Source organism: Uloborus diversus, unplaced genomic scaffold (genome assembly GCF_026930045.1).
Source record: "Uloborus diversus isolate 005 unplaced genomic scaffold, Udiv.v.3.1 scaffold_303, whole genome shotgun sequence".
Classification (NCBI taxonomy): domain Eukaryota; kingdom Metazoa; phylum Arthropoda; class Arachnida; order Araneae; family Uloboridae; genus Uloborus; species Uloborus diversus.
This window is the reverse complement of record NW_026558465.1, coordinates 13228-33074: the sequence shown is the minus strand read 5'-3', so window position 1 is coordinate 33074 and position 19847 is coordinate 13228. Positions and strand designations below refer to the sequence as shown.

The window sequence follows — 19847 nt, the reverse complement described above, 5'->3', positions numbered from 1 at the left end:
GGTATGGATAGGATTATGATCAATGGTCGTACGTCACTCGTGTGCTTCCAAACAAGACTATGACGGTTAGTGACGTATATATGATGTTGTTCTACTGCCTCATTTTCACATGTTCTGTGGTGCTGTGGGTGATAAATTCGTTTTCATGGACGGCATCGTAACGTCATTAGCACTACACGTCCAAAAGTGTCTAGCTCACTCAAAATATTCAACCCATTGGATAGCCAGCACGTTCTATAGATCTGAATCATATGGAAAATGTTTGGGATGCTTCGGGGAGCAGCCTTGCTGGTCGACAACACCTTCCAATAAGCAAGGACACCCTTATCCGTGACTGACAGAAGAAGAATGGGATAAATCACCCCAACAGCTGCTGGATAATGTTGTGTAAAGCATCACATGACGTGTGTAAGCTTGCATTGCTCTCTATGGTAGCCATATCCTATATTGACGTCTTTCAGCGGAACGCCTGGGAGCGGTAATTTCATTTATTCACTTTTACGTATTCAGCCCAAAAGGAGTTTCATCCTTTGAACACTTTTCAACGTCTTCTGGATTCAAAGCACAATAAATTATCATCATTGCAAGGTTCTGGAGTTCTGGCATTAGTTTATATCACTTGGCATCGAATTACACTTACTTTTTTACATGCTACATACCCCATTGAAATCCGTCCTTAGCAATTGTCCACCAGTGTATATTACCTAGCTATGAACAGTTATAAATTTCACATTTTATTTTGTCATACATAAAAGTATAGAAATCCACACAAATCAGATAAATAGGTGATGTATGGTCTGAATGGATAACCAGGATGGTAGTTTTCATATGCACGCAGCTATTTCACCTCAAACAACATTTTAAAAAAATGTGCAAATAAACTTTAAGAGTTTATTAATTACATTCAATAATAACCACATATAAAAATAAAATTTATTTTTATTTTCATTAAAATGAGAAAAAAACAGAAAATATTCAATGGTCAAAGTCTAAAAACAATTCCTAATTCATGCATCCCACGTATAAAAATAAGACTGTTGCCACTCAGGTAAGTATTCAATCAATGGACCTAAATGAAACAAAAAAAAACAAGAAAATACTATTAAAAAGAATATTTGCATTTGCAAGATGCATACAAAAATGAAATTTGATGAGAAACAGAAACTGACAAGACATTGTATGCTGAAGAAATGTCTTTGAAAGGTGGAATTTTGCAAAAAATGTTGAAGTCATATAACCTTATGTCAGAATGAAAACTGCTTGACTTGGCCATGAGATCTCCATCAATTCTTGGTTAAGAATAAGGTGCACACGTTTGAAGTTTTTAAATTTCATGTTTTCGTGTAAATGTGAGGGAATAATCAGCAATATATGTGTGTGTATATATATATATATATATATATATTAGGGTGCGTCTTATTTTTGAAGATGTTATTCTTTCATGAGGCACCCTCTCATTTTGTTCCTTTGGATGAAAAAAAAATTCACATATCTTAAAAGTAAAAATTGAATAAAATTTAGAGGTTGCTACCATTGCTGCAAAATTTGAAACCTATTTTTTTTTTTTTTTTTTTTTTTTGCATCAAATATAAAAATGTTTATTTATGTTATCTTTTTGTTATTAATTTCAATTAGTAATAAATTAGATTGTTACTGACTTTGAAGTTATTTCATATTTTATTAAATCATGTTAATTAACTGTAGCTACAATCAACTCTCAAACTCTTAACTGTTGGTTAGCAAATCAAAGAAACAAAAGTTGTCAGTTAAGAACTCAAAAAGAAAACTAAAAGAGATCTATTTCAATAATCAAAAACAAAATTAATGGAATCCGTCATCAGATTATTTGCTTGACCTTGCTCTTGCTGATGATACTTTACGCAAGATTTCACTTCCAGGAGAGAAATTATTTATAACTGAAAGAAAACTAGGAGGACAAGGCGAAATGGGTAACAAATAAATCTCTATTTAAAAAGGCAACAGAACTTGCGTGAAAAGAAGAAATTTTGAAAGAAAGAAAATCATGAAAAATCTGAATCAGCTGTAGTGAAAGTATTTTTTTTTAACCTCTGTTGTAACTGACAGTGCTTTAGGCCCGTGTCCAGATTTTCATAAAGGGAGGGGTTTTAATCTTACCTGGGGGAGGGGGAATTGAACCCCCCACAACCTTTAGTTTACGACAAATTGCCGATCCCAGTATGGCGTTTATACACCTGGAGGGGCTGCTGGACCCCCCCCCCTTTTTTTTTTTTTTTTTTTTTTGAGGGATAGTTTTGGCTGTGCAGGTGAACAAAGTAATTCTTCATTTTACAGGTTCACTTTAATCAAACCTTGTTTGTTTCTTTTTAATTAAATCTGCTTACTATGCGGTACATTGCAATAAATACTAAAATTTATCCACAAATTATTTTATAATGTAGAATGTATATCAGGTTTTATGTTCTAAATAATTGAAATAATGCTTAATAAACTAAACACGAAAGAGGTTATTGCAGATACAAATTACATTACCAAACACCATCACTAATGCATTTTCATTGCTAAAACATATGCTAAATTCATCATAACCTCCTTACAATAAGCAATATTAATGCTTTGCATTGATAGATCATTCAGCAGTTCTTCCACCTTAGTTTTTCCAAAATATTATTTCAGTTGAGAAAACTTTAACAGTTGTAAATTGCAGAAAAACTTAAGAAAAGAGAGAAAGTTTAAAAAAAAAAAAAACTCTGAACACAAACTTTACATTAAAATTAATTTAAGCCAAAAAAAAAACATATATTTTCTTCATTTTCCTTATTATTTTTCGCCAATGGGAGGGGTTTAACCCCTAAAACCCTCCCCTTGGACACGGCTCTGGCTTTGACTGATTCTGAAGAACAAGAATTTGCAAAAAAGTTTATCTAGATTTGGTCTTTTGTTGTTGAAAAGCATTTTCACTTACAAGAAGGAATGTGTTGCTTCAAGTAATTTTATTTGACATCTACGTGTCATTTCTGAAGAGACTAACTCCAAATTGGTCTCTTTCTTAAAGAAACCTAAAAGAACAACTCCTCCAATGAAACACTAAACAGCAGATGTTGTAGAACTAAAACCAAAGGAAAAGAAAAATGGAGGATTCCATTACTAACATTCAAATTTTTCACCATAAAGGTCTTTTCATCAAGTTTTTTTGAAGAGATATTATCAAATAGTTTGGATGATGAGTAGCAATCAGAAAAAGGCTTGTATATTTTACATTACTAGAAACAAAGGGGGAAAAATTACAATATTGGTGAGTGTAAAAGACTGAAATTGTAAACCAATGAAATGCGTAGTGGAACTTTTGCATGATTTTTGTTACATTATTACACAGCATAGCAGCCATGAAATGCTTATTATTTTTTTTGTATATATAGGAAATAAGTATTTGGGTTATGTGTCTACCTTAACCAACCTAATTTCATGTTGATGTCAAATACTGCAATAGAAAATTGGGAATATATTTTTACTCTAATTTTTCACAATGAAGGTAATTTTAATCGCTGGTAGCAACCTTTAAATTTTGTTCAAATTTTTTGAAACTTTTAAGTGGGTGTTTTTTCATCAAAAGGAAGCAATTAAAGGGGTGCCCCATAAGAAATTCAAAATTTTTTGAAAAAGTGCATTATAAGACGCACCCTAATATATATATATATATATATTATTTACAGCTTGTGTTGAACAGGACACTTGATCTGGAGCATTTTTTGTCCAACTTTATGATACAGGATCCTTTTCAGCCTACTTTCCATTGAAAAAAAGGAACTAACACATTGTGGTTCGCACAGAACTTTATATTATACCTTTTTATGTATTTTTTATGTGCACACATCTACTATCATGTGAAAATGAATCAGCATCTCTCTTTTCTGAGGCCTTCTTGCATACCAAATTTTGTTTGTGATGTTGCTTTTTATCTTAAGAAATAATTATCACAAATGAGGAAAAAAAAACGTTTGAATGCTCAACCCTGGAGTTATTGATGTCAAAATTGAACCAGAACTTATATCATTTGAAGTTTACCAATAGACTTTTTTTTTTTTTAATGTCTATTTCTTCTTTAGGTATAGCAGTTTAGAATAATATAGAAAATATTTTGCTCCATGCCTTTGGAGGACTTCACATCACAAACTAATCTGAACCAATGGGAATACATACATGGGATACATATGCACAACAAGTTTTGTTTGAGTTCTTGCAGTAGTTTCTCAAAACATAGCGAAATTCGAAAATTTATCAATATTTCAAGTAAAAAGTTATTTAAACAAAGGCTTCTTACATCCAAAATATTTAAAATCAAGGTCAAAAACAAACAAATATATTAAATAAGTATTGAAAAACATAGTTTTGAATGTAGAGTTTGGAAATCGGGAACCTTGTGCTATTTATTGGGGGAAAAAAAACCTGTTTAACATGTATTGGTAATACTAACTCATAGAAGAACAAATTGATAACACCCAATTTCAAAATTAGGACTACGTTTACTAACTTGCGGAGGGGAAACAGGCCGGGTGGGAAACATGTTTTGGAACAGGATCCTTCGAATCCTTCGCAGCTCTCTCTGCTCTCGTCCGATCGCAAAGACAGTACCTACGGGCACAGCTTAGATTTATGACTGTCCATTCACGTACTCAGTGATTGACGCTGCCCATCATGAAATCTGACCAATTAGCAGTGCAAAAAAAATCGAGTTAGACCCTCCCAGATACACCCTCTGTGTTGCCACAGATTCCGTGATTTCGGCGTGTCAGATTTTATGGAGAGCTTTAGAAGAGCCTTAAGAACATCATTTAATATTTCATGAAGTAATAGTTCTATTTCTCATTTCCATTAAAGTTTTTAGTTAGAAATTTCAGAATCACCACACACCTCTTAACCTAAAAGTTGCCCCAATAACTAAGCCTAAACAGATAATTAAAAAAAAAAAATTAACTTTCCTTAAAACAAATATGTGCCTCAAACTTCTTATGAAATGCATTTTTCTGCCAAATAAATAGGTTTTTGTATGAATACAATTCTGTCTATGGCTCTAGTTAGTTGTACAATGAATTTAAAAAGGGAAAACCAACTTCAGCAGAGAAACAAGGGTAACATTGGCCCAAATAAAAAACAATTAAAAACGATAGCACATTGAAATAAACTGTTCAAAAATGAAATAAGGAGTATACTAGATCAAGGTTGCCACAGAAGTTCAAGAATGAAATTCCCTGACATTTCCAGGTTTTCCAGTCTATTTTAGAAAACATTCCAGGATAATGAATGTCAACTTACATTATTTAATATCAATACAATATAATTTTTGCTGCAAATAAACCTACTTCATTAACCAAAAAATGCTTTAAAATATTATTTAAGACAAACTTGAAATTTAACTACAAATGCTTTGAAAGACCAGATATTTCCAATTATTACTTTTATTTTTAAATCTCTGCAATTATGTTGTGCAAAAGTTAGTTTCCCTTTCGATGCAAACATTGTTTACTCAAAACTTTTTCTTAGAACTTTTTTTAAACTTTTTCTTACTTTTCAACCATTTCCTATTGCAAGATGATCTGTGCTAGGTACCATTCTAGCATAACTGAACATATTATAAGAAATCTCATTTAAGTCTCCCTTCCTCCTTGCAGCATGAATACCAGCATTCCGTCAGTCAGTCTATAATGCTACAAGACTGTTTTTTGAAATTTTTGACCAATATGCCCTTGTTGATACTACACTCTCAACTAGTGAGATAAACTTTTTAAAAAACATTGATGTTTAAAAAAAAATGTTCAAAATTAAAACAAGGTTTTAACAAAAGTCACAATGGATGTTTTCAAAACATCAACATTTATATTCTTAATACATAAGAATATAGAAAATTATTACACTATTCTTCTAAAATGGACTTTAATTTTTGTTTTAAAAAGATTTTTACAAATCTTTAGCTTTAAAAGCAAGTGAAGAACTAAAAAATTAAATGCTCTTTTTTTTTACAATTTAGTATTTTTACAAAAAATATGTAATTGCTAATTAACTCGATAACAGTTAAAGTTTGCAAAAATAAATAAATAAAGTCATTTTAATCCAGAATTAATTAAAATAACTACCAACCATTGAAATGATGGAGAAGTTTTAAGGATACATAAAGACTGAAATCTCAAACATACTAAAGCAATTTTCAGCGAAGTCACTTTCAATGTTGGTATGTTACCAATAGAACAAGTTTTAACCTATAAAAGCTAAAATTTTGAGGCTTTAAATTTTTAAGATCATTCATTTCATGAAAAAGAAAGAAAAAAAATAGAGTGAAGGCTATTAAAATACTAGTAAGACCACACATACTTTGCGGAAAATAGTACGATATATATATTTTTTTCCCGAAAGAAGAAAAATAAAATGTAATGATATAAATCAGAGCTTTATAATTTACGTATGGATTTTTAAAATTTAATTATTTACTTTTTGTAGCCTTATTACATTTAGTGCTTAAAAATAAGCCTGACTTTTCTTCCTCTCAACTGTAAGGAAAATTCGCTTATCTGGAAGGCGACATTTACCGCACTTCCACATTTTTAAGCATCAGTTTCACCCATCAGATACAAAAATTGAGAGGGATTCCCGGACAATTCCTTGACTATTTTAGATGATTTTCATTTTCCCTGACAATTCCAGGTTTTCCATATTTTCCTGGTGCGCGGCAACCCTGTAGCTGCATGGAAAAGGTAACCACAGTTTAGAAATAGTAATAGCAACAAAGTTAAGGGAAAATGTTTTAAAAAATTGCAAAATGTGGGACAAGGAATCCCTTATTCACGGTACCATTTATCATAGTCAGGGCTGACGAGAGGCCATGTCAACCTAGTCAGAAACTAGGGGCCCGGCCCTCGATGGGGCCACGCTTGGAGTCCAAGTAGTGTTAATTTTATAAGCTTATTAGGGAAAGAGACCTTGGCAACCACAGTGACAAGGAGCCCACTTTGGCTCTCGGCGGCCCTGATCATAGTAGGATAAAAATATAAAGTATCTGCACACACAACTCAAAACTATCTGCAAGTAGGAAAATTCATATACACCGAGTAGGCATAATATTTAGTAAGAATGACTTTTACTTTTAATCATATGTCCATAAAAGCAAAAAGGGAATCTTTTTTCAGGAATTTATCTACCGTTTCATTGTTTAATATTGATATTAATTCAATTATCAGGCGATGCACATATCTACAGCAAATGTATCCCTGTATCTATATTAACTAGCTGAGCCATTTATGTTGAGAATTTTTACCATGTAGAATAATTTTTAAAGAGAAAATTCATTTATCACAGTTAAAAAAAAAGAATGAAAAGAAACTTTCAGAAAATTTGACCCTAAAACTGATTTTATTTGTTTTTGGCAGTAAGACGAAGTGAGTAATAAAATTTGCCACATTCCAGCCCATTATTTTACACCCCTGTGAAATGTTAAATAATGATGGCATTTAACCATACTTTTTTTTTTTTTTTTGGTATGCAGTACAGAATGTACCTTTTTTTATAAATACTTGTGCTCATTTTCCAATTATTGATCAATTAGTTATTTTCCCCTACTTGAATTTGGCATCAAAAAGTCTTCAGAAATTTTGAAGCATTTACAGTCGAATCTTGATAACTCAGAAGTTTATAACTCAAATATTCCTTTATCTTGGAAGCTTTCATTGGGTCCCAAAATCTTGAGACTGTTGTGGAAACTTCCCATAGCTCGAACTACCAATAACTCGAACGTTTTAGCTGGTTCCTTGGTACTTCGAGTTATCAAGCGTTGACTGTATTTGTTTATATGCAAATATTTTTATTTGTGCATCAATAGCATTAATCTTTGCTTTGCATTACATTAACACAATTTACTAACAGAGGGGGTTTGAGTCATATGTTAAATCATTATTATATTCAATTTTGTAAATTGCTCTTGTTAGAATGAATTTTGTGTTCTAGTGAGTGAAAGAAGATATTGTTTTTTCGTTCTTATCAAATATCAACATAAGTTTATTCACTTTATTTAGCATTGATTTTGAAATATCATTAAGAACCAATAAGAATAAATGAAGGAAAGAAAAAAAAATGAGAAAAAGAAAATGTACTTTGTATGGCGATAGCGATGTATGTTGATACTTACGTAATATTAACCCACTCCCAGGAATAGTATCAGCCAATTGCTTCAGTAAATTTATTACATGTGTCCTAAAAGACAATATTTGCATCAATATGTGAAAATTACAACAATAAATAAATTTTTTCTTAAAAGCAGAAGAGGTTCTTTTGCTTACTTTGAAACTTGATCATAGAAAGGAGACCTCAGTAAGTAGATAAGCATGGTTAAGGCACGTCGGTTAATTTCAATTCTTTCAGTACGGTTGAATTTTTCATTTTCTTTAAGCATATGCAAGCTTAAAAAAAAATCACAGTGGAAAAATTTTTAATCAGACAAAACATTTGCAACTTGGTTGAAAAATTGTATAAATTATTCCTCCCAAGTTTTTTATTTACTTATTTTGCTTTCAGCTCAATTAAAAGAAATGCAAAACAACAGAACACAAACTTATTTTGCACTACTGTAATAAAAACAATGCATTAATAGAACAATTTTTAAACTCTCAATGCCTGGATTCCAGACTTCCGATAAAACGTCAAGCCATGGAACCTGGTAAATTACTGCGTTGATTCATTTTCTAATAAAAATAAATAAATAAACTGTTGAATTTTATCATTCAGACAGTGAAAAAATGAGATTCTGTTAAATCACGATTTCTGCACTTGTATCCTTTCTCTGCTTTTTGGCGACAGAAACGTTGATTTGCTTCCAAAGTGAATGTTTTACTCTCATTGTGATAATGCATATCACATTTTTTTACCCATTTATATTTTTCCCATGTTTTCGGTCACTTTAATCGTTTTTTCCCCCCTATTTTGTTATTATTTTTTATTTTTTTGTGCATTCCATGTTTTCTCCGAGTTCCCCTTTAAATTTTGCCCACTTTACGATATCAAATTGATGACTTATTCATTTTTCCCATCGTCTACTTTTTTGACATTTTTTCAGTTGTGGATCCAATTTTTTTTGCATCTTCTTGTCAACCATTAAAATGGTGTAGCGTCCCCTTCCCTTCGTTGCTTGGGCGCCAAACGCACTCATTGGTTCCCGCGCATCGCCGCATACCCCGATCTGATCGCTCATTCGCCGATTCATTTTTTCCACCCCACTTCACTCTGCTTGCTGCTTCCAGTTCGATCGGACGTCCTTCTCGCGGCTCCGTTTTCTCTCCGATGATGGCGAAAGCGAAGGATATGTGTACGGCGTCCGTTGACGGCCGTGGCTTTCCGCCTCATGTTTGATGACCACAAAATGTGGTGAAAATTTCCTTTTTAATTCCAAAATGTATATAACCAAGAAAATGAAAAGATAAGCTTCAGTGCAACTTGTGATAGTTGCATAGGAAATGTTTCACCTGCGTGAATGATGGCGTCCGATGGCGGCACGCAGAATGTACCGGAATCGAGCCCTTAATTAACGACCCTTTTTGATGATCAACATAGCTTGTGGTGACGATATGGAGCCGCAATTACCCCTATCCATTTTTAATTGTGTGATGATCTCAACATTATCACCATTGAGATTACCAACTTGTGCGCCATTTTTTTCAACATGGCGTGGCCTGCAACTGATATCCTCGATTATGATACATCCCTGAATTTCACCCCACCATCTTCAAAGTGAACTGCATGTCCTGCGCCCATTTTAATTTGAATATTTCACCACCATCCGAATGAACTCCCCGTTTTTTTGATCTTTAACGAACTTCGCAAACTCCAGCTCCATTATTTTTGAACTCTTAAGTATGTATTCCGCGCATTTGTGTTTTTTTACCAAGTGAAAAATGTTTTTCTGGTGATCACCATGCAAAATTCCTGTCATCTTGTCTGCTCTGAAGTTTAACATGAAATAAAGAACATACGGTAAAGAATTTGTTTTTCCTGTCGTCTACACACACGCTACACGGGGTAAGTCTTTTAAATTTTGTTCTTTGGCATTCAAGGCAGTTGTTGATCTGAGGTTATGCGCGGCTGCGATGCTTCCACTTCCACGGCCTAGAATTGTTATCTTTTTGGTTTTTGAATAACTCTTCAAAATTAATCGCGCGCATCATGACACTCATGTTTCCTGAAAACATGGAAGCTTTATTAGAAATTAGTTTCCGGAATAAAGTTTTTCTCAATTTCCTTAAAACCATGTGCTCTCCTAATTCTTTTGAGCAGTGTAGATTATGCCACGGGCCCCCTTCCTGTTTTTTCAAGTTTAGAAATACATCAATATAAAATACGTTTTTATCTCATTCCAGCCCTTTTTTCACTGTGGTGCCCCTAGCATCCCTCACATGGGGGTAATAGCTATGCTGTCCATAAGTCAAAGTTCATGCATAAAATTACAAATACATATTTTGAAGTTGTAAAAAAACTAAATAAAAACTGAGAAATTAAAACAAACAAGTTAAAAAAAATACTTGCCTTGCAATATCAATTCCAAGTGCAACCACCCAAGGCTTCCAAGATAATTCTCCAAAAGCTCCAACCGACAATACTTTTTTCATTAAAGTATGATAGAGAAGATATTTTAAATCCAAATTGGCACAATTTTACTCAGAACTAAATTTTTAATAACACAGATATTTCAATTTTAAATAACAAGAACCTTTTCCTTCCACTTATTAAAAAAAAAAGAAGTGTATAAAACAGCAGAAAGGTCTCATATACCCTTCAAGGAGAAAAAAATTCAAGCACTTTTCAAAAAAAAAACTTTACAAGGCAATATCCTAAACTCGAACTAACAACATTGTATGTATATTTAATTTAATGCAAACATATAAATAGTAGGCAGTATACAAAGAATAGAAAATCAAAATTTCATTTTCTACAAGAGACACTTTGATAAAAGATCTACTGCACCAAAAGTTTTTCTGAAAATGTCTGAAAAGCTCAGTCATAAAGAGGAGCAGATCACATGAGGTTTAGTTTTGCAATCTTCACATTTAAAAGCAGTATATTTTCGAGAATCAGCAAGCTAATATTAAAAAAAAAATCCACATGAGTGCTTTTAACTTTTATAGAAAGAAACCAAAATACCTAAATTCAGTGGCATAGCCAGACAGCAGGTTTTGAATACAGGTATATAATTATACAAAATAAAAGTAAATAATTTTTTAGTTATTAAAAAATAATAAAACAAGCTAATCTGATGTAGCATGCGTCAAAATAATTTCTAATTCCCAAAAATATTAAAATATTTATAAAATGCAGAAGGACTGAAACTTCGTAAAAGAAAGCAAATTTTTGCAAACTCTGCATGTTTCCCACAAAATAAAGTCATTTAGTTTTTACTGAAATAAAGCATAAAATATGCTAATCTAAGGCAGTATATGAGAAAATAATATTCAATTAGCCAAAATGTTGAAATATTTGCAGAATACAAAAAGATTGAAATTTCAAACATAATAAGCAATTTTCCGCAAAGCCCGATTAAGTTTAATGCTTTCATGGTTTCTAGAATAATTCCCTTGGTAATTAAATTAAACAGAAAAAAAAAGCTTATCTAAGGTAACATTGGAAAAAATAACTTCTGATTGCAAAAACATCAAAATATTTACAAGATGCAAAAGGATTGAAATCTCAAACAAAGAAACAATTTTTCGCGATGTTGCATATTGAACACATGTTCAAAAAACTGCATTGGTGAAGTATTTTTTTTTAAAACTATAAGCACATGCCGATGATTTTTGAAAGAATTCAAGCACCAAGAAACTGTTTCAATGTTTTCAAGCATTTGAAAATGAACTTTTTTTCCCAAGGTTTTTCAAGAGCATCAACTTTAAATGTAAATGTCAAATAATTTAGGTTTAAAATGATACAAATTACACTTTTTACGCAAATTAAATTCAATATGAGGCATTTTGAGAAGGATACAGTGGATCAAAGGTCGGAAAAGATGCAGCATTTCAGCTGTAAAATGACGATTCACCAATTTTGTTGGATTTCTTAGAGGTAAGTTTGTATTATTTTCTGACTTTGGTACTTTCCAAGATCTGGCTGTCAATGGTGGAGCTAAAAATACAAAAAGCATTGGTTTAGTCAACGTTTAACAACAATATAAAAAAAAAAAACATATGAAGAAAAATATTTTTAAGATTATTGATTTCAATAAGTTAGAAAAAAAAGTTTATCTGTATTTTTTAATCAATTCAAGTCTTTAAACTGAAAACCGTTGCATAAAACATTGGAGTGGGAGTAATACAATCCTTTGAACCAAAATATGATGAAAAAATATCAGGGATGTGCCAGCTGAGACCCATTTTTGGAGTAGTCTCATGTGCAGGAAAATAGTGACTTTGCAGCAATTTGGCTCAGGAAAATAGTGACTTTGGAGCAGCTTGGCTCAGGATAGTGGACTAGGAGCAGTTTGGCGCACCAAAAAGTTTGTTTTATAGAAATTGGAGCAGCAAAAAGTATGTTTTGAAGTAAGGAACTGCTACACACACATTATATATATCAGGGATGTGCCGATCAAAACTTTTTTTTTTTTTTTGGAGCAATCTTGGGAGCAGGAAAATGGTGATTTTGGAGCAGCTTGGAGCAGTAAAACGGTGAATTTGGAGCAGTAAAATTGAAAATTTGGAGCAGCTTGCAGCAGCAAAAATTTAAATTTTACATCAATTTAGAGCAACTACTTATATTTCATACACGGAAATGTGTGTGACATGATAAAATAATAAAAAAAGAGATTATGGATGCAAAACACCATAACTACAACTATGAATTGAAGCTCTCTTAATCACTTTTTTTTCTATCTAATACTTTTCACAAAAGACAAGTCCTGTTCTGCTCTACTTTTTTCTTACACTTTGTTTAATTTAAATTTACTTTGCTTAATACATCACTGCTTTAGTGCACATTTAAGTTAGAGTGCTTTGATACCTATTTTTAAAATTTGTTTGCTTTTATGTAACATATTCAAAAAGGCTTTTAAAAAAAGCACAAAAGAATGGTTGAATTTAAAAACTTTACCTCAACATGTTACAAGTGAGTTTTAAACAACTATTAGATTTGTTTTTTGTATATTTAAGTTATTCAATTATATTTGACCTCATTATTTTTATTATTTTTACTGGCATATATGTTTATATACTGAACTTATTAACAAATCTGAAGATCAAGCACAGGCAACATTAAATCTTTTATTCTTAAATGTTTGATATTTAATCACAAAATTAATAATGAAATTACAATGAAAAAAAAATGATTTTGAGAAATGATGTCACAGAAAAGGAATTTTTAAATACATGTGAAAAAATATAAAAAACTTGAAAAAATAAAAAATAAAAAAATAAATAAAAATTTTAAGACAAACTAACAATATGGGAAAAAATGCCTGAATCTGAGAAACTTGAAATGTCTCCATATTCAAAAGCAGAGCATTAGAATTACCAGACTTTTGCTATCTTAAGTGTCTCCAACCAAAACTAGACATCAATTTTTTATCCTAAAATCTTAAGAAACCCCAAGATTAAAAACTGGTGAACAATATTAATTTTTACAGATGGCATTCACTGAAATCAATTTGGATGCAACTGGACTGACATTCTCGAGTGAGCGTGGCAAGAAAAAGAATTTACAAGTCCTCATATACTGAAAACAAAAGATAACAAAGGCTGAAAATAATAATCAGTGCAAAATTTTTCTAGTCAAAGGAACAGAATCACATAAAAAATTAAAACGATCGAATTTTTCAAAAGCAGATGCAATCGTATTTTGAAATGCACAATAAAACGGGACTAAGCTAAAAAATAGTAAAAACAAGCTCTGAATGCATAAACTTGATGACATTCTTCCAAAACTGCCAAATATACTGAAGGAACTGCAACATTAAATGCAAAATTGCAGTTTTGGCGCACGTTTGTCCAATTTTAGTGCAGAAAAGTCCATTTGGTGGTCTTTTGGAGCAGTTTGGCACAGGGTCCTCAATTGGAGCAGCTGGCACATCCCTGAAAATATATGAGAAAGAAACAAAACAAAAAATTTATTTAAAAAATTAGCATGGTTATTTGTCCAAAATTTATAGTACGCATACAAAATAAATGAAAGACATATACAGTGAAACTTGTGTATAACGACAATGTCCATTACGATAACCTGTCTATAACAATTTTTTTTTTTTGGCCCCAGCAAAATGTCAGCATGAATTATCAAACTGTCTATAACGATAACCTTTCTATTACGATACTTTTTTTAGGTCCCAACAGTATCGTTGTAGACAGGTTTTACTGTACCTAGTATGAATAAATTAGTACCATTAAGAAAGCAATTTAAAAAAAAAAATAATTTGAATTTTGACTTCTTGAATTCAAATTATGTCTTTCGCAATCACGAGTGTGTGTGTGTGTGTAGGCATATGTGTTTGTGTCTGTGTGCAGGCATGAGTGTGTGGGTAGTTGTGTGGGTGTCTGTATGTGTAGGTGTCTGTATGTATGCGTGTGTGTATGTATGTGTTTCTGTGTGTAGGTGTGTGTGTGTGTATAGGTGTGTGTGTGTGTGTATAGGTGTGTGCATGTATGCGTGTGTGTGTGTAAGACATGGACGCAACTTGGAGACGGCTTTCGCTGGAGGAGCAGCATCGTGAGGAGCCAGTCGACGGTGATGCTGCAGAGGGTGCTGGCGGGAAAATAAAATCAGCGTAACGCCAAAAACAATCAAATGAGAACAATAAGCAATCGTGATTGCTCAAAAAAAAAAAAAGTTATTCCAGCCAGAACTATATAATAGTTAAAAGTGAAAGAAAAACAAAGCGGTGAAGAGAAGAAGCATATTACCAGTTTCCAAAGTTCGTATAACTCTTCCAGATCTTTTCAAAGTAAAAGTGGAATCATCTGTCTTTTCGGTAGAAGAAAGTTTTTTGCTTTTAGATTCAGCAAGAGATATCTCTCGTCTTCTATTCAGAGGTGGAATGGGAGGTGATAATTGAAGTCCTTGTTCATATTTAAGTAAAAGCACAGACCGAATAAAAGTTCTAAAGAGACAAATGATAAAGTTTTTTTTTTTAAAGATAAATCATGCATCATTACTTAATACAAAAAATAGTAGAAGGGCTTTAAATATTTCCTTTTAGTATCAGAGACAGAAAAGAAAATCATTTAAAGTAAACATTTGTTGTATCCTTAAATAAATCAGCTCAGCAATTGACTTACTTTGAAAAAATTAAAAACCAGTTTTTTTTTTTTTTACTAGTTAAGGAGAATATAAATTAAAAGGTAAATAAGACAACAATTTCTACAAAGTAAGTTATGGAAAAATGTACCATATTTTCAGGAGTACGCTCTGCATTATAAATTTTGCTTAAGAAATATCAAATTTTACTGTATGCGTCAAACCTGAAATTCAACAATTTAATAGCAAAATTGTTTTTTTTAGTTGTATTTTGAAAGAAACTGAATTGAACCATGATTTTGATGAATTTCAGATTGATGCCAAAAATTTTGACACTGCAGCTGTAAAAACATTGAACAATCGCCTTAATAAATATTTGAAAAAGTTATAACCTTTCATTGAAATAATTACCGTATATACTGGCTTAAATTTCAACATTTTAGTCAAAAAAACAGCATTAAAAGTTGGATCAGACTTATTCACAAGATAAAAATTCCAAATATTTTCCTGAACAACACTTGAAAATCTGCATATTTTTCCAATTTTACCTCAACCCTTTTAACTTAACACTAAAAAATTAAATACTGATACATTCTGGCAAATTTTTATGCTGCTGCCCATTAATTAAAGATCAAGCATCCTCTTAAAAGTATTCACCCCAATGCAAAAACAGAGGTTTTTGGTAAACTATTTCAAATTTCCACTCTAAGTAATTTATTCTTATTTCAAGATGAGCTTGGAATTTGAAAAACTTAAAGGAATGACCTCTGGTTTTGTCATCTGTGGAAAGCTTAAACCGATCAACATCCTCTATTTTGATAGCTTTAATAGGGCAACGGCACCAGTAACAGACAAGGATCCAGTAACAGACAGTCGTAAGTTTGGATTTAAAAAATAAGAATTTTAGGTGGGTAAAACCGATGTTGCTGCAGCCCATGAATACAGCGCAACCATCTAGTGTTATTAAAGTGAATTTTATCAGCCACTTGGTATTTACAAAGCAGTGGTGGAAGGTGATCAATAACCACCACAAGGTCTTCTGGTATTTCATGTTCAGTTGAATTTATTAAGGTTTTAGATCTGAAAATAAAGAACTTTTGCACATCTTGAAGAGAAAAGGGGAATTCTGTCCATTACTCATCCTTTCCTTATTCTATCTGTTACTGGGAATGATCAGAATTATCGGTGTCTGTTACAGGGGTTTGGAGCTTTTTTCGAAATGGAGCAAATAAAAATAAAATTAACTAATTCAGAGGATCCAGAAGCAGTCAAACATGAGATGAGATATAGTTGCACGAGAGAAAAATAGTTTAAAAAGTCTAAATACATTAAAAGGCTCAGAAAATTGAGTTAACCTGAGAGCGATGCCTTAAGCATGTCTGTTACTGATGCTATTACCCTAACTGGTTAAAAAAGAAGATGACTTATTCCTTTGACCCTAAAGCTGTATCAGCCCCTGTTCTTCAAAAACATTTTTTTTTCATGTAATAATGCATCTTAAATTGTTTGGGAACCCTATTCAGAACACCTTGAACAAAGCTTTAATGTTCATGTGCTTTCTTCTGGTTTAAACCTGGCATGTATGTGCTACTGAGCTTCTTTTTTTCTGTCATGCAAGAAAATATGAGTTTTCCTATCATGATGGAGGTGTGGGAGGAGGGGGAACTGATACTTGCTTTAATGTCTTATTTATGAACTTACTTGCTTATCAAAGCACAAATCAGCACTAAGGCTTAATGAATGGGCAAGTTTTTTTTATATGTTTAGGATGACAATTTCATGATTTTTTTGATGAAGAAATTTATGCATGCTACTTAAATACGATTATTGCACTTTTTTTCCAAAAACAAATGCTTGATGAAATCATTAAAAAGTATTAAAAAAATTTATATCCTAAATTTCAACTTTACCTGCTGTCAACTATTTAATTACTTGTGCTAGGAGAAGTAAAATATGTTTAGTTTTACTTTAAAACAATTTTAAATTATGGTTTACTATACAACAATGTATTCAACAACATGCATTTAACAAGTCATGAGACACATGTTAAAATCATTCCCACTTACTTTACAACTTGAACTGAAACAATGATAAACCATCTGCCACGATTCCCCGATAGACGACGTGCCGCAATTTCTGCAAACACTTCAGCATATTCAAGCACAGCTAGATAAGTCTGTAATTTCTCAACAGCAACATTCTTTTAAGAAAATTGGAAAATAATGAGGATTAAAGATCATTGCAAGTATAGTGTCTTCATCATGAGACAAAGAGTTGACAACGTAAAAAGAACGGATGTTAGCAATATTTACGACTTTTGGGACATTTTGAGGATTTGAATATTTTCAAAATAAGTTTTACAAATGCAATATGACAACCAGCAATAGGCTCTGGGCCCAGCTAGACTTGTCAGAGTCAGTTTATAAGTCCTCGATGAAAATCAAGGGCCATCTTAAAGCTTAACCCTTGTTCACGTCGCTTTTGGTAACTAGTTCCTAGTTTACACAATTCCATTAAAGTAGCATTTTATTTTTTTTTAATTTCCAGGTTAACCTGTGATTTAAATCGCTTAAAACTTTAAAGCTAGCACACCCCTTTCTTGGACCAATGTTCAGTGCGGGCTCATGTCATTAGAGTTTATACATGCTTTTAGTTTGCAGTTAGTTGAACTTAATAAAATTGACCCATTACTAATTAGATGGGAACATCACTATGGAAAAAAAAAGGGGTAGGTAGTTTTCAATGTTTAACTTTATTTAGAAATTCTTGTGTACAAAAATCAAATTGAACAAACAGAAATTAGTAGGTGACAATGCAATGTAAATTCAAAATTAAACATAGAATTAATGGGAATAATGGTTGACAGAGAATGGAGAGCAATCCCTCAGTACACCATTCATACTCTGATTGACCTTAAACCTACACATATTTTTTTGTGCATCACTGTTCGCATTGGTCCTACATCCTACTGAGTCTATGTGGTTCTCTTTCTGAAATCTGAATATCTGTTTGATACAAAGAACGGTTATTGTTCCTTGCTGCTTCTATCTTTTTGTTAAATTTCATCCCTTCCAGACTACTCCTTCTTGGTGTTTCATTTTCAATGTCGGGCAGCGAATGTTGCTCTGAAAAAATTTAAAAAATTTGCTGATCGAAATATCTTAATTTTAACCAGTGCAAATATTACTTTACCTATAAAAAGTAGTCTCAATGGATTTTTCTTCTTTTACTGAAAGGACTAGACACCAAGGAATATCTTTCAGTCACTCAGGATTTGTTGGAAGGTAAAAAATCAGGGGGGGGGGGGTGCGTGGGATTGGTTGACCTGATTAATTTTAATTAAAATTTTATTAGTGAAAAAAATCCCCCCCCCTAACTCTCCTCCTCTTATCTGCTTTATTGGCCTCACATGTGATTTAATCCCTTCAAATTACTATTAACAAAGTAAGAACCTTCGGGTAACTCACTGCATGATGTAAAGATACAAATTAATTCCCCCCCCCCTCCATCCATTGTTAGTTTTTTTGAGGCAAGCCAGAAAAAGTTTATTTCATTTCACCAACCAATATTTTCACTCCGCCAAAATGTTCAGAAGTCAATAAAGCAAAACAATTTCCTTTCAAGAAGCATTACAATGAAGACTGAAAGAAAAACTTTGATACGAAAATAATTACACAAAGCTTAGATTCAATTTAAACTTACAATGTGCACGGGAATACCAATAGACTTTCTCAGTATACTATCATTAAGAAGAGTGAGTAAATTCGAAGCACAGTGAATCAACTCCGTAATGACCTGTGATTGTGAAAACCGACCTAGAAAAAACATCAAATAAATTATATCAAGACTCTTCACGTTAAAAAACCTTTAACAAAACTTGATAAAAGTTGAATTTAAATCATGGGGGAAAAATACATCATAAGACAAATGTAACAAAAGAGAGTGCTTCAACAATTACCAGCTACAATATAAGACATCCATTTTAATCCAACTTCGATTTCATTAGCTAATAATGGATTTTTCGTGACAAAAAGCTTATAATTTTGAATAAAATTGTTTTGATCAGCCATCCCATGGCCTTTAACGAAGTGACTCCGCTGCCGGCTGCCCGGACTCGAAAAATATAAACATTTCTTATGCTGCCGGCCGGTGATGTCATCTTATTCCTATACCCCCTATTTGCCGCTCAAGAATGGGATCGCCCAGCGTCCAACGTGGGTAATGGTCAGGTATGTTCTTTTGTTTTAACGCATTAATTGCTTATCTTTAATTATGCCTTTTTTGATTTCAGAATAAAAAGCTTCAACACTTTCTTTGCTGACTTGATTTGGGTGAGAAATCAATTTCTGAAATTTGTATTGTTAAAATATTCTTTATTTCCAGGTTACCCTCATCCCGATATGTAACGAATACTGTGAAGTAAGAATTGCAATTCAAAAGAAAGAATCAAAATTTAAAGTGATACGAAGTAAGTCATTTTAATTCCTCTCATTAGCATCTCAAACGAAACTAATATGTGTAGAAAAAGTGTAAGATTTAGTAGTATCTGCATTTTAATGGCAGCCAATCCATATGAATTGTCTCGATATTATTGTTTTAATTATGTGTTTTAATAAGGAGAA

At 32.2% G+C, this 19847-nt stretch overlaps 1 protein-coding gene across 1 annotated transcript; it reads right to left on the bottom strand.

Annotated features, from left to right (window-relative positions):
• Positions 1 to 937: 937 nt before the first annotated feature.
• On the bottom strand, positions 938 to 19295 carry LOC129233269 (peroxisomal membrane protein PEX16-like). The gene is made up of 9 exons (XM_054867319.1): positions 19184 to 19295; positions 18928 to 19040; positions 17292 to 17425; positions 14892 to 15088; positions 11992 to 12129; positions 10540 to 10612; positions 8304 to 8423; positions 8153 to 8217; positions 938 to 1069 (listed from the first exon to the last, which is right to left on the bottom strand). Exons 1-9 carry the CDS (start codon positions 19293 to 19295, stop codon positions 1008 to 1010), a joined length of 1014 nt encoding a protein of 337 aa, XP_054723294.1. The 3' UTR covers positions 938 to 1007.
• Positions 19296 to 19847: the final 552 nt, after the last annotated feature.